At 32.9% G+C, this 14,915-nt stretch overlaps 1 protein-coding gene across 1 annotated transcript; it reads left to right on the top strand.

Moving 5' to 3' along the window:
- Positions 1-514: 514 nt before the first annotated feature.
- Positions 515-12,907, top strand: LOC149486938 (uncharacterized). Its single transcript, XM_089697179.1, has 4 exons — positions 515-668; positions 4,039-4,159; positions 4,462-5,493; positions 12,190-12,907. The coding sequence occupies exons 1-3, from the start codon at positions 575-577 to the stop codon at positions 4,580-4,582; spliced, it is 336 nt and encodes a 111-aa protein (XP_089553305.1). The 5' UTR covers positions 515-574; the 3' UTR covers positions 4,583-5,493; positions 12,190-12,907.
- Positions 12,908-14,915: the final 2,008 nt, after the last annotated feature.

The raw sequence follows: 14,915 nt of genomic DNA, 5'->3' as shown, positions 1-14,915 counted from the left end.
CAATAAATTTAATATTCAAGGTTCGCAAATATGGAAGGATAAAAATTAAATGACTTCCTTCAAATTTGAATATGAACAATGAAGTGGAATACATTATGCTTTATAGCTTCGAAATTATATCGTTATAGAATTAATTATTCAGGTTATAAAAAGATCCACGTGAGGTGAATAAGCTATAAAACACCTATTAAAGTAATTAAAAAAAAAGATGAACAGATTTTTAATTAAATAAAACATACGAAAATTGAAATTTAATACAACATCATACTTGACTGCGATAATCGCTCGCGTACGCAGAATTAATTACTTCAACCTCAATAAGAAAATCTCGAGTAATTTAACAACAAAGTTCATTAAAGTATTATCCGCGTAAACGGATTAATAAACAATATGTTTTGCATATCGCCTTTGATATTTTATCGGCGACGTATATTGTATTTTGTTCGTCGTAGTCGAAAGTATGTGGCCGGCCGGTTGAGCATAAAAACATGTGTAAGATACGCAAATGGTCAGTCTCTCTTGATATATCTTAACGGACGAAGCCTTGACACGGCTGTATCTGCTAAAAATTAAAATGGTGTCGAGGATTGTGTGCCTTGCGTTGTTAGTGGCTGTGGCGAGCGGAGCCACGTGGCGGGGCAAGCTACCGCCGAAACCTGAACATCTTGGTGAGTACTTATCTCATTACAGTCAATCATTTTATTTAAATATAGTTCATGAACAGCTGACGGAAGAATCATTAAATTATAGGTCCGTTTATGTATATTGATATTTATCGAATGTTTCAATGTAAACATCCGCATATACCGTTATTTTGTATTTGCTACAATTTGAGGACTACATTCCATAAATTCCATACATTTGTGTGATAGATAAAACTTATGATTCGCTGTTGCTTCTGAATAATGAGCTGTTTGAGGAAAAATGTGTTAGTAAAGCTCTTAGTACACTTTATTATTAAAATTTTTGATTAAGTAGGTATTTGTTTGTGTTTCTGTGGAATACTTAGGATCATTTCGCGGATATACTCTTACATTTCTCTGTATTGATTTATTATAAGTGATTGATATTTATTATGAGTGATGAAGTGAAGTATACTCTACTTCACTTCAATATATAAAACTGAAATATTAATTGCGATATAAGTTTATTTGTACAATTTGTATTTCTATAAAACGATTAAACTATGTGACATGATACGTAATACACTCAATTAGGCTTTAATTATATCCTGTATCGTGTAACACAAGAAAATAGCTAGTAATATGAAACTTTTTACGAAGCGCTTTCCCGCTGAAATTTAAAGTTGTCTGTTATACATTTTGGTAGGAATTTACGTAATATAAAGCCTCTTTTAATCTATATTTCAATATGTAAAATGATCCTCTTTGTTATTCAACGAAATTTTTAATGAAAGGTACTTTCATAGTTTTCGTTTCTTTTTAATTCACAATATTTTGGACATTGTAAAGGATTTTATAAATTTAATAATAAGCTTCAATAATTAAAGTAATAAGTTCAATATTTTAAGAATTGTTATGTACTTATTCGTATATTACGTATGATTAAAATTTTTAATACGTCTGTGGTTACTTAAAGTTTACATAATAGTGATAAGCCACATATTTCGGATGATTATGAATAAATTTAAATGAATCGAGTACTATAGAATGGATTATATATCTTACTAGCGGTCCGCCCCGGCTTCGTCTACGCTTCGTTTAGGTTTTTTTTCATAAGAACCATCCTCGTACTCCGCAGCGCACGCGATGACAGAATTTTTATTAAGGAATTTTTTGCACCTTGGGTTATATTATTGCATTTTTGCTAAGTATCTCTAATTTTTTTGAAAATGCAATATAGCCTATGTTGCTCAGTGAAGATGCAGCTTTCTAATGGTGAAAGAATTTTTGAAATCGGTCCAGTAGTTTATGCGTGAAAACCATACATACATAATTACAAACCTTTCCTTTTTATAATATTTGTATAGAAAACTGCTTGACCGATGTGGCTAATTCTTACACATATAAGAAAATGTTGGTATTTTACTCTATTCGATTTATAGCTGCCATTTATTTTTTACGAACTCGTTACAACTTATATAGCGGGCTCATTTTCTTAGATTTTGGAACTTTTTCATTATCTTTTCATGCTCATTTATCCTTGTTCTAAATAATTTAATAAGATATTGTCAGCTTTGTCGATCGATGTTGAGATCATGCGATCATGAACTTTAGGGTTATCTGTCATTTCAATAATCACTTGAAAGGCCAAGTGTGTGTAGTATGTATTCATCATGATTATTAGGAAGGTTACTTCGTCGAGATCGTGTTAAATGTAATAAGTGCTCATTTAAACTTGCTTGTAATTATATATTGGCAATGTAATTCAACAGCTTTGGTATTTTTGTGTCATCAGGGTCGATTGATTATTGTTTATGTTTACATTGTATTTATTTTTATTGTACTCTATATTGTAAGCTCTACCTCCATGTCTCAATAAATATAATATAAGTAATATTTCCAGAGTTTTAGAAATGATTATTTATTATCGACATTATTAATTAATCAGTCAGTACTTTTATTTTTATCGAACAAACAAGAAACGCGCACTTTATAAAAAAAAACTAAACATTTTTACAAAAATAACATTTGGCTCATTCTGAATATAATTAATTTGTTATTCAATAAAACGATACAATATTACGGAATTAAAAACACTAATAGCTAACGAAGCGATGTGAAAAAATTAATGAATTAATCATTACATCGTCGGAAAATTCATCACTCATTGACAAGGATGGCAAGCGACGCAGAGACGCCATTTTGCGAGTCAATTACACGTTAAAAGTAAAATGAATGGCGACAGAACGGCGCCAACGTGATTTAAAACATCGATCCAGATCTTTTTTCCGCGCGATTGTCTTGTTAAACGAATAAAAAACACATTTGCATATTAATAGGACGGATTATGTAAAAATCGTAACGATGCGCGACGTCTAGTCTTTGGTTTGGCGCCAATTCTTTATCGTGACGGATCTTTGTTTTTTTTTCTAATTGTCTACGTCGAGGATCCTATCTCCATAAACATGATGCTAATTTAACAGACACATTTTAATTCTAGAAAGTTTCTATTTTTAAAAATAACATCCCAATTGAATTTTTATGATGGTATTTTTTTAATAACGTCAAGAAGCACTCAATGTTATGTTATGTATTGAACGCACAACGAACATACACAGTACATTAACGCTGAAAGTTATGTTTGCGGATTTACCACCGTGTTTTGATGACAATGTGTATTTTTAACTTGAAGCTTTCATCCAGAATCTTCCTCGGAAAATATTTTTTCAAATGAAAACAAAACCCCCGTATTTCCATTGAAGTTAGCGTGTATCTTTCATCACGAAACCGAAAAACGTACCTTTATGCATGCATACTTATTTCTCAGCACGAATAAGCTGGCTGAGGTCATGGTCCTCATTTGTAAACATCCTTCGAGTTACTATTGAGGTTTTGACTGATAGACGAACTTTTTGCTGTTTACTTGTTTATTTTGGCATCTAAGGATTGTCAGTTCCGCTTTAATATAAACAAGGTTGTTTTTTATATGTAAACAATACCGGTCGTTGGTTTTGGCGTCACTACGAATTTATTTACATTATGAATAATCGCCCATTTAGAAAATCCATATTACAATTTTACGTTTTAATCGATACTTTGTTTTTGAAATAGTTTTAATATCACTTTAGGAATATAAATAAAAATAGTCCATGGAAAAATAATATGCTAATTAAGTTATTGATATTCATACGATTTGATAACGTTTTTAATCCGCTCAAGTATATTATGCATTATTATATAGGATTATTTAAATATAACTATTGATTGAAAATCCATTAATTAATTTAATTGGTTAGCAATATTTTTAAATATTTTATTAACTTCCTTTAATTATATAGGTATTTTAATTTAAGAACGCGAATGCTTCGTAATTTTTTCATATTTATTTTAACAATATTTTTTTCTTTATTTTCAGCCCACAAAGAAGGTTGCTATGTGAAAGAAGTTGGTGACGTCATACCTTTCGGATCTTACGTTTCCCCTGTTGGGGTTTGTTATAGAATAGAATGCGGCAAACACTTGATACATTATGCCTCGTAAGTATTTTATTTTAATCTAACTGAAACTTTAATATTTAATTTCATAACACATAGATAAAGTTACTAACTACTGGTTCTCAATAGAAAAAGCTGACAAGAAACTCTACTGATTCTCTTTTCAAATCTTATTTTGATTTGTTGTAACTGGTTCAATATTTACATATACAATATTTTAATATAATTTGCAGGCATCATACACATTAAATTGATCACTTTGTATTTGAAAAAAAAAAAACAAAGAATTTCTCTTTAATCTTTCTGTACCATACAGGTATTAAGTCGAATATGTTTTTTTTCAGGTGTGGCGCTGTATTGCCACCCGAGGTACCAAACTGTTATCTCACAGACGTTGACCTGAGTAGGAGCTACCCAAGTTGCTGTCCAGATATCAAATGTGATGTAGATAATAACCTTATTTAATAACCAGAGCCAAAAAAACATAGAGGAAGTTTGTGTCTCTTTGGAATAGGAGGGACGAGAAGCAATGGTTACCATGGCAACGTTAAATGCCAGACATTAGAAGTTATCTAGGCAAAAACTGAATTTAGTGGACCAACACCAAAAATAAGACCGCATAGAAGTCACTTCGGCGTAGGAGGTTTCCAACGGTTACCATGGCAACGGCAAATGCCAGACATCAGATGTGACGTTGAAATTAGAGTAACCGGCATTAAAACAAGACTACAGAAAGAAGTTTGGGTCTTTTGTGAGGAGGTGAATTATGCGGTACGGATTGCATGGTTACCATGGCAACGTCAAATGTCGCTCACGTATTGGTTAAAACTTGGTTAAAACAGTGGAGTATGTTAGGGTAATTCTAGACGGACAAAACTTTGTAAAGTTTGTCATTTTACAGTGGTAAAGCTTTTTTTACAATTTTATGGAAATGTCCCAGAATATAATATAGTCTAGGCTTACTTGAATTGGCATTTTAAGATTTTATTTAAATAACAAATGTAAATTAAGAAGCACCACTTGGTAAAAGTTAGAATGTTTATATTTGAGAATATATTAATATTATAGTTATTTTCCTGTTGAAGTTGCGAGTATTATGAAAAACAGTATAAATTAACAAAAAAATAGACATTGAGTGTTGTTAAAAAAATGATTGAATAATCAGAAATAATATTATTTTAAGTATTGTTTTATGTTTAAAAGTTTGAATTCCTTGATAACATTACACTTAGATCAGGTCTATACTTTAATAAAATTTGAATGTAATTTTGGTAAAAATATTATGATTGTAACCTTGGTCATGTGTTTAAGGCTTCATTTAAATTATTCTCTATAAAATATAGAGATTACTCATACACGGACCAATAATATATTATGTGTCTTTCTAAAACACACAGCGTTGGTGAAGAAAGCTGTCTATGAATCCTATATATCTCTATGAAAAAGGGTCACCTTACCGAATATCGATGGATCTTTCACCTCACTAGCAAGAGCGCGTCCCTAGTATGTCATCTGTCATCGCCAATTTGACATCACCTTTGAAGCGCTGTCATCTGCCTCTGCCGGCATAGCGTTTATGAATTCGTGCGCAATAACATCGCGCAGAATATAATTAGTATTTATCTCTAGTAAAAGTGATAAAAAAGTGTTAAAACACATTAAGCGTTAAATTTTAGCAGTAATTGGTGGTTTTCTAGTTGTTAGAAACGTAATTAGTTCCAATATGAAACACAAAAGACCACGTTGTCGGAAGAAAATTCGAAAACCGGTGCTTTGGTATGTATAATAGTGGCGGGAACTCTTTGTCGTCCTCGGAGGACGAGAAAAGCAATGGTTCGTTACTGCCCAAGAGACCGGGAGACGAGAAATTCCGTAAGTACAATCAGACTTGTCATGACATGTCCGGACTCGTGCATAGAATTCCATGCAACACGTGGCATACATTTCAGTACCTATTTGACACAAATACATCAATATTTAGATGTAGGTAATTAATAATAAAACACAATGCATACAATGCATGCAGACACATTGGTTACTATGTCAAGTATTGCTTTTAATCAGACTTGTGAGATAGCGTTATTACTTATTCTACCTAGGTAGAAGGTACTTAGGTATAAGGAATCGACCGTGTTCCCCTATGGCTAACGAGCCCCAGCAGCAGGTAGTGAGGTATCTCAATCACTTTGACCATTCAATTGTAACTACCTCAACAAAAGTGAGTACCTACTACTTAGATTTTAGACAGGTACAAAACCAATCTATTACAATATTCTAAAGAGAAGAAATTGTTAATTAACTATTATAATATTATTTCAATATTGATACATGTCACATATAGATTTTACATTACTTAACTGTTTTAATATCATTTCAATATTGATACATGTCACATATAGATTTTACATTACTAAGGATATGATATAGAGTGTATAATATGAGCAACAGTCTCACACAATATTCAGTAGGAGCTACTTATTATTGCAAGTTGAGATTACCTAATTTATCTTATGGTAAATAATTCTTAACATAAAGAGCTTATTTTCATAGTCAATTGATACCAGAATAAGCCTTGGTTCTATGGGTACTTATTTGAATAGTAGTGGAAAATCATAAGAAATAGACATGGCATATTATGAGAAGTAGATATGATATACACTATCATCATCAAGGACCCATATTTACCGTACCCCGAACAGTTGAATGACATCATTCTTGCTTATAATGTTACCGATGATAATGATGTTTATCTAGTTCCTTTCTTACTTAAGTGAAAGAGCTTGCCTTAAAATTAACACTCAGGCGTGATAAAATTTTTATAATATCAACAGTAAAGTAACCAAAATCTTTGTATTTTTTATTTGTATCTTCTACAAAAATATGTACTGAAAATATGTACAAGGCGTCCTTAGCCATGATTAGCTTAGTATGGTTATGCTGAAAGAACTGAGTGTCCAGAAAGACACAGAAAAATATATGCCATACTTACATTCAGATATGCTTCTGGCAATAAGAGCTGATGGCTCCGCCAGGTTGATATTCAATCTGAGACACCTAAACACCTAGGTATTAACCAGGTAATTTTGATACATATCACAGGTTATAATGGTAATTAAATTTTTACAAAGCCAGGATTGGCTTGTAAAATTAGACATCATTGGTAACAGTAATGAGATTCTTCCAAGGCCAGGATTGGCTTGTACAATCAGGCATCATTGGCCTATTTTCTGCCTGCATATTGCAGCCATTTCAAATGGTCGCGGAGACCCTACAAGCTAGAGGTGCCCTCTTTCTATTTTATTTAAGCTATTAAGTTTGGTCTATTGATACCGTTACAAAATTAACTTCACAGGTCTTGTAGACTGTGAGGATTTTGGAAAAGCTTGATTGGCACTACAGCCACATAAAGTCCATTGCCTTCTGGTTTAGTTGGACAATTAGCTTTTGGGTCTACCATGACTAATCCAATTTAATTTCACAGGTCGCGGAGACCATGGAGGTTTTGATAAAGCCTGATGGGCAGGACTATTCCAATTCAACTTTACAGGTCGCGAAGACCATGGAGATATTGGTAAAGCTTGATTGGCACTCCAATCACAAAAAGGGCCACAGCCCTCTGATTTAGTTAGACTATCAGGATTATTCTAATAATTTAACTTCACAGGTCTCGGAGACCATGGAGATTTTAGTAAAGCCACAGAATGAGCCACAGCCTTCTAGTTAGACAATTATCTTTTTGTCTACAAGGATTGTTCCAATTAACTTTACAGGTCCCGGAGACCATAGAGATTTTGGGAAAGCAGGTTTGGCACATCAATTACAAAATGTACATTGTAAACCTGGATACTTGTGCCTCATGTGTGAAAGTATAGAAATGTCTGTGTTATTGCTAGTCCCAAAAGCTTCAAAGATAGAGCATACTGTGGTAGTCATTAAGAGGACCATGTCTTGCACTAAATAAGAGTTGCAGACAGTTCTAGACATCTAACACTGAGAGGACTGTACAGTTGTCGCCTCCAGGTATTTCTCTAGAGTTTCGCGCACAGCAGACCAAGAGAGAAAGGCTTCCCCTCTACATGCTATACAAGACTTACGAGCTGTGGAAAAGACAACATACACAGAAATGTCATAGTCTTTGTAAAAGAACAAGTTTGTCACTTCCTAACTACAGACACCGCGGATGCGGGCTGAGTAGGACATCTGAACAGTACTTACCTGTCAGAGAAATGGAGAGGGAAGCAGGGGACTTGGCCTTAGAATTTCTGACTTATATGTAGTGTACCATAGGTATGCAATAAAAATGCTTCTGAGTAGATTGAAAGGGGCGCACATCCTGTAGCCCAAGCAACCAATCAGACTTTGGTCGCCCACATACAAAGGTTGCTAACTCTCTTAGCCCTCACAACTGAGTAACTGTACCTAGCTGAGAAGTTCAGAATAGCTCTTGGCACGCTTCCAGGACGCCTAAATGGCTTTTGATTTAGATTGCCTCTCAAGAAATCTACCTGTACCGGAGTGGCTTCTCCTACCTTGTACAACAGGAAATATATTTTGGAGGCTCCTGATATGGTCCATTCCGCTATCCAAAGAGGTGCTTTAGTGCCAGGGCATATTTGCCAAAGCCTGCTCCGAATTTTGCGACATCTGCAGTCGTTGATAGAGCTGACGCCTAGGCTGAATATTCACTTCCAAGGATAATCCTCCAAGTGTACTAGCGCACCTCACACCCCGGGACCCGGGCAGATACATAGCACCCACGGGTGGCTTATGGTTAATATAATAAATAATAATAATATACGGGCATTTCTCCGCAACTCGATGTCAAGCGCCTAAATATGGCTTATGGTTATTGACTATTATGGTTATATATGGTTATTGACCCGGAAGTCAGGAGCACTCAGACCATTGGTGAATGGCCTTACCCCCCAACTGCTCAGTCAGAAAAGGGGGGGGGGAGAAAAAAGCCCAGTGTAGAGCAAAGGAGAAAGAGCAGTTAGGTAGTGGTGCCCCTCCACAGTGCCAACATATGATCCTCCAAGCAGGAGGTGACTTTCATAATGCAATGCAATGAAAAAAAAAAAAAAAAAAAAAAAAAAAGAATGCATGTAATCTAGTGCACAGAGATTCTATTTAGCTAATTAAATTAAATTAATTAATTTTAATTAGCCTAGGTCTATCATAAGCAAGCTGACCCTATTCTCTCAGGAGCTCTTATGCTATTACTGGGGTCAGGCCGAGAAGCTCATGACATGAACATGACTTCTGAAGATCTCAAAATAGAGTTTTTTATCACAGCAAAATAAGATTATAACCTGACCTGAATTTGGATATAAAATGGATACAACAACATATTATCCATCAGGGGTCGGTTGTAAGGACAACCAGACACATAAATATGCCCAGTGACCCATGTGGAAAGGTTGGTTCAAGTAACAAAGGACTGATTTTCAGTCTTAAAAGTAGATAATTGATTCTTATCTATAAAGGGGCGGACCCTTTAAGCTTGCAACACAAACCTTTATGTCTGGCTAGATAAGGTCCTTCTAGATCTTAAAGACAGTAGCAACTCTGTCCAGCAGTGGCTTCAAAAAGGTGGTAAGGGCACCAACCTGTTGAGGCAATGGAAGGACCATACAGTCCTTTATAAAGTTTTACTGTCAATAAGTCAATTTAGCCAGTGCCAGTGAGTCTGGTTTACTTTAAGGTAACCTTAAACTGTTTAATTAATTATTTAATTAATTGTAATTAATTTAAGATCCAAGTAATGATCAATGTGTAACATACATGCTTAATGCTTAAGGCACAGTTGTGTTAACATTGGTTATTATAGTTATTTTATATACAGATGTTATTTACTGTAGTATTTAGCCTTAGAGGCTCCATTGTTTATCCTTGATGACATTGATCTTCCTTTGAGTTATAATTTTTAAAAGGTTATTTTATCTTATTATTTGAACTTTGATTTGTTTCAAAGATACAGAGAAATAATGAATCAGTTCTTAGGTTCTAAGACTTAGTTCATTAGTATTGGCTTATGATTATCTGAGGAGAATAATTTAAAATTTAGAGGATATATGGTTAGTTCTTACATGAAAGAAAAACTATTTTTGTTGTTGCTACATAACCCCCTTGTATTGTTTTTAGAATTTAAAATATAACTTTATTTTACAATACAAGAGGTTCATTTAACATTCTGAAAGGAATGAAATTTAAGTTGTTAATACTCTTAGGTATTACAATATTAACAAGATAATTTATTTTCAACATAGCGTTTGTATGTCTTTCTTCACCAGCAGATATCAAACACATCTTCACCAACGCTGTGTGTTTTAGAAAGACACATAATATTGATGTTTTGCATTAAAACAAAACATGTATTATGTGTCGAATAAAACACACAGCGTTGCAGTTTACTGCTTGCTGATGAAGATGCTATGCCGGCAGAGGCAGATGACAGCGCTTCAAAGGTGATGTCAAATTGGCGATGACAGATGACATACTAGGGACGCGCTCTTGCTAGTGAGGTGAAAGATCCATCGATATTCGGTAAGGTGACCCTTTTTCATAGAGATATATAGGATTCATAGACAGCTTTCTTCACCAACGCTGTGTGTTTTATTCGACACATAATACATGTTTTGTTTTAATGCAAAACATCAATATTATGTAGTATTAGTCTACTTGATAAGTTGAAAATGGCGTAAACTAGAGATAAGGCTCTTAAAAATACGTGCGATAGCTCATTTGATTCGGAATGACGTCTAGAAAAATGTATCGGAAATGTTTATTAGCACACAAAAAATTGCAAAAGTTATAGGCAAATTAAGTTTCAAAAAAATAGGTATTTCGTTTATTGTTAATAACTCCGAAATTATTAACATTTCAGAAATTTTGAAAAAAGATTCTTAAAGAGGAGTAAATTTCCAACGAAAATCTCCCAACTCCCGGAATTCTATCTCCATTATTTATAATTTTAATTTAACGCTTAAAATAGGCCTCCGCGCGGCATTTTTAGTTAGCGCGCGCGGCTTCAAAACCGAGCACGTCACACTAATTATTTTTTTTAAGGTATTAAATATTAATTTAAAAATTTAAAAAAATTATGGTGTATTCCGAACACTTCAAAAAATTTGCTTCCGTTGGAAATTTTACTTAAAGTTAATTTTCCAACAAATGAGACAAATGTTAACTAACGAATTTTTTTCGAACTTCCGTCCTTATTGCACATTAAAAAAAATGTTTAAATAATTGTCGGTAAAATTTTTCACTTCGTGGAGCCCTTCATATAAATATACTTAACAAGATCGCGCCATAAAAGTTTAAAAAATGTTAATACTTTGTTTATAATAATTTTTTCAAGTTAACAAAAAACTAGAAATTTCTAGTTTTTTGTTCAAGTTACTTAACTTTAAAAAATTATTATAAACAAAGTATTAAAATTTTTTAAACTTTTATGGCGCGATCTTGTTAAGTATATTTATATGAAGGGCTCCACGAAGTGAAAAATTTTACCGACAATTATTTAAACATTTTTTTTTAATGTGCAATAAGGACGGAAGTTCGAAAAAATTTCGTTAGTTAACATTTGTCTCATTTGTTGAAAAATTAACTTTAAGTAAAATTTCCAACGGGAGCAAATTCTTTGAAGTGTTCGGAATACACCATAATTTTTTTAAATTTTTAAATTAATATTTAATACCTTAAAAAAAATAATTAGTGTGACGTGCTCGGTTTTGAAGCCGCGCACGCTAACTAAAAATTCCGCGCGGAAGCCTATTTTCAGCGTTAAATTAAAATTATAAATAATGGAGATAGAATTCCGGGAGTTGGGAGATTCTCTTTAAGAATCTTTTTTCAAAATTTCTGAAATGTTAATAATTTCGGAGTTATTAACAATAAACGAAATACCTATTTTTTTGAAACTTAATTTGCCTATAACTTTTGCAATTTTTTGTGTGCTAATAAACATTTCCGATACATTTTTCTAGACGTCATTCCGAATCAAATGAGCTATCGCACGTATTTTTAAGAGCCTTATCTCTAGTTTACGCCATTTTCAACTTATCAAGTAGACTATATTGTTACAACATAGCACAGAGAAATAAGATGGTATGCATTGTTACAACTTAAATCCGCAAATAAATAAATATTATGTTACGATTTTTGAAATAGCCTTAAAAAGCGTATTTTTTTATTTGTAATTAGCGGACCACTTATTAGGAATAGAAAATAGTTATTTAACGTTGCTTGTTTAAGGGCTGATTTTTCAATCTAATCAACTTATTCGTCGAATAATGTATAAAACTACCATTTTAAAAACGTATTCTAATTGCCCGTATTTGTCAGTTTACGTGACATTTTAATATTATCGTGTAATACTTTATTGGACGGATAAGTTTTAACCAAGCATTGAAAGATCGGCCCTAAGTGTATTTGTGAAAAAATAAGTATTTTAAGTTTTTAGTACGTGTGAACGAGTGGGTGCTCAAAGACTTTTTGTTAAGAGTTCCTTTTTTTAAGAGTTTGTGATGATTTCGATATTATCTCGCTCTAGAAGCTATCTTGCCACCAAATTGTTATTATTTATTTAATTAAATAAGTTATTGTAAATTGTTCTTTATTTTAATCTACTTAAGACATCGTATTGATTATCAATTTGGTTTCTACGATGTTAAAGGACGATTAAAATGTTATGTAACTTAATGTTTAAGTGATTTTATTTGTAACTAGTATAAAAGACTAAAATAGAAATTGTAAGGTTTTAAAAATGCAATAAAGTACTTTGTTTACGTTTAATGGTGTGTGTTTTGATTTCAAACAATATTTTACCCAAATAGGTAATTGAATAGTTTAACAAACAAATAAATAATTTAAGAGAAGCAATCCTTAAAAGTTTCTTTATAATGACAATCATTAAATTATGACAAGTATAGTAGGTATTATCTGTGCTATGACCTAAGGCTCATAAGTCATAGTAGTTTTACACTAACGTATTTGTTCCCTGAAAATTAAGAAACCCGCATTTTATAACAATCAATAAAAAGCCAAAATTTCCTATGACTCCTCCATTTCTTCACATATTATGTTTAATGGAAAATAATGATAATCCTTATCAGCATAACTGCTTATATGGTACTGACCTCAATGGACTTATCTGGACGACATTGGAGGAAGGAAGGATGATTCGTATACGACATTGTTAATACGACATTGTGACATAATTAATGTGATAAGGAGTAATGTCTTGTTATTTTGATAAGCTTACTTAGAGGTATTTTAAAGTGAAGTGAAGAAGCGAAGTCCCGTGTATAGGGCAGATTCATACAACCGTTTCACTGATCGATTTTCTTTAAAGGCAATCCCCAAAATATACAAATATTAATGTTACTTATCTATAGGAAATATTAAGAAGTTATTAACAATGACTTTGTTTTCTAACAAGCCTTTTTCTCCTTATTACATGACGTATCAAATGCCTGCATTGGGCAAGCAAATTGATGATCTAAAAAATATATCTAGGTAATTATCATTTGTGGCCAATGCTGTCAGGTCTCCTATGATAATTAATTTAACTAACTGAAAGTAGTACAGCATGCTGGTCTAGTATGACATCTATAAACTAGGCAGGCGTCTGAGGTTGTCAAAGTTCTCATCATATTTTCTTTCATCGATAAGCAGTAATTGTGGGTGTGGAAAGCCATATTTTGTTGAAGTTGAATGCCTTAAATGAGCCAACATTGCTCATTATCTGTACACTGCTGTTTTTGATTTACATAAAAATAAAATAGTAAAAATAAATATGGCAAAAATGTGTACGCATACAATTTCTGTGTTGGTAAAGACTTTAGCCACCATGACATTTCAGCCAGAAGGATATGTGTAACAATCAAGTTATGTAATCTTAAGAAAGTACAAAGGTTAGTTAGTTTGAGCTTAGAAGTTTCATACAAGGCGCATAGCTAGCGAAAGCAGTAGGTACCGAAAATTACATGGAACTCTGAATTTAAGCGGATCTTAGAGAATGCACGTTTGCTTGCAGCACGGTAAAGGTAAATTAAACTTAAGTAATAAGGAAAATTACTTGTATAATATTTACTTAAAAGCGAAATAATACGTAACTTTTCAATACAACATCTGTTTCTGTATACATATTTAGGGAAAAATCATAATTTATTTCGATTCATGTGTGTCAATTTAAATGTTACAACGGCATAATAATGGCTCTACGTTATTCTATTAAGAAACGACAGTTCTCTCCAAAATGAAAAACAATTTTTTTACCACATTTCTATTCAGTAAAATTTTCTCATTTCGATCGCTATCAGTTCTATAACGTTTTCTATTTCACATTACATTGTATGCGGAGAAACATAATAAAAAATTGATATGTCAAAGCAAACAGAAAGAACGTAGTGTGAAAAGACAAAGTAATATTCATCCTTTTGAGATAAAAGGTATGTACGGAGTTTCAGTTGATGTTTTATATGCGTCTACTTTATTTGGTTGCAGTTGCATTCGCAAATGGTTGGTATATCACGCTCCGAGTGCGCATTTTGTAAATAGCCAGCTTTGGTCAGGATTGCCGTTTTTATTGGATTGTTTATTACGAAGGTGGTGGTTATAGATCAGGTATTTGTGAAGTAAATGTATATGCTTGGAACAAAGAGTGTGTTAAACGACGTTTTCAAAAACAAAGAAGTAGACTGGTTGTTTGGTTTTCGTTTCCGTGGGTTTTCAACCGATTGATGGATTTTTTATGTTTTACAGGAAAATTGTCATTTGGTCCCAAAAGAATCTG

The sequence above is a fragment of the Colias philodice genome, chromosome 7 (genome assembly GCF_061535455.1).
Source record: "Colias philodice isolate Cphi_HAF_F1 chromosome 7, ilColPhil1 Martin Lab GWU primary, whole genome shotgun sequence".
NCBI lineage: Eukaryota > Metazoa > Arthropoda > Insecta > Lepidoptera > Pieridae > Colias > Colias philodice.
Note: the sequence above shows the minus strand (reverse complement) of the source record. Positions and strands in the feature narration are given on the sequence as shown.

Excerpts from the sequence above, each read along its gene's own strand:
- LOC149486938 (XM_089697179.1), top strand. The coding sequence starts at position 575 with ATGGTGTCGAGGATTGTGTGCCTTGCGTTGTTAGTGGCTGTGGCGAGC. Across the intron at positions 669-4,038 it reads GCCGAAACCTGAACATCTTG|CCCACAAAGAAGGTTGCTAT; the intron begins GTGAGTACTTAT and ends CTTTATTTTCAG. Across the intron at positions 4,160-4,461 it reads CACTTGATACATTATGCCTC|GTGTGGCGCTGTATTGCCAC; the intron begins GTAAGTATTTTA and ends GTTTTTTTTCAG.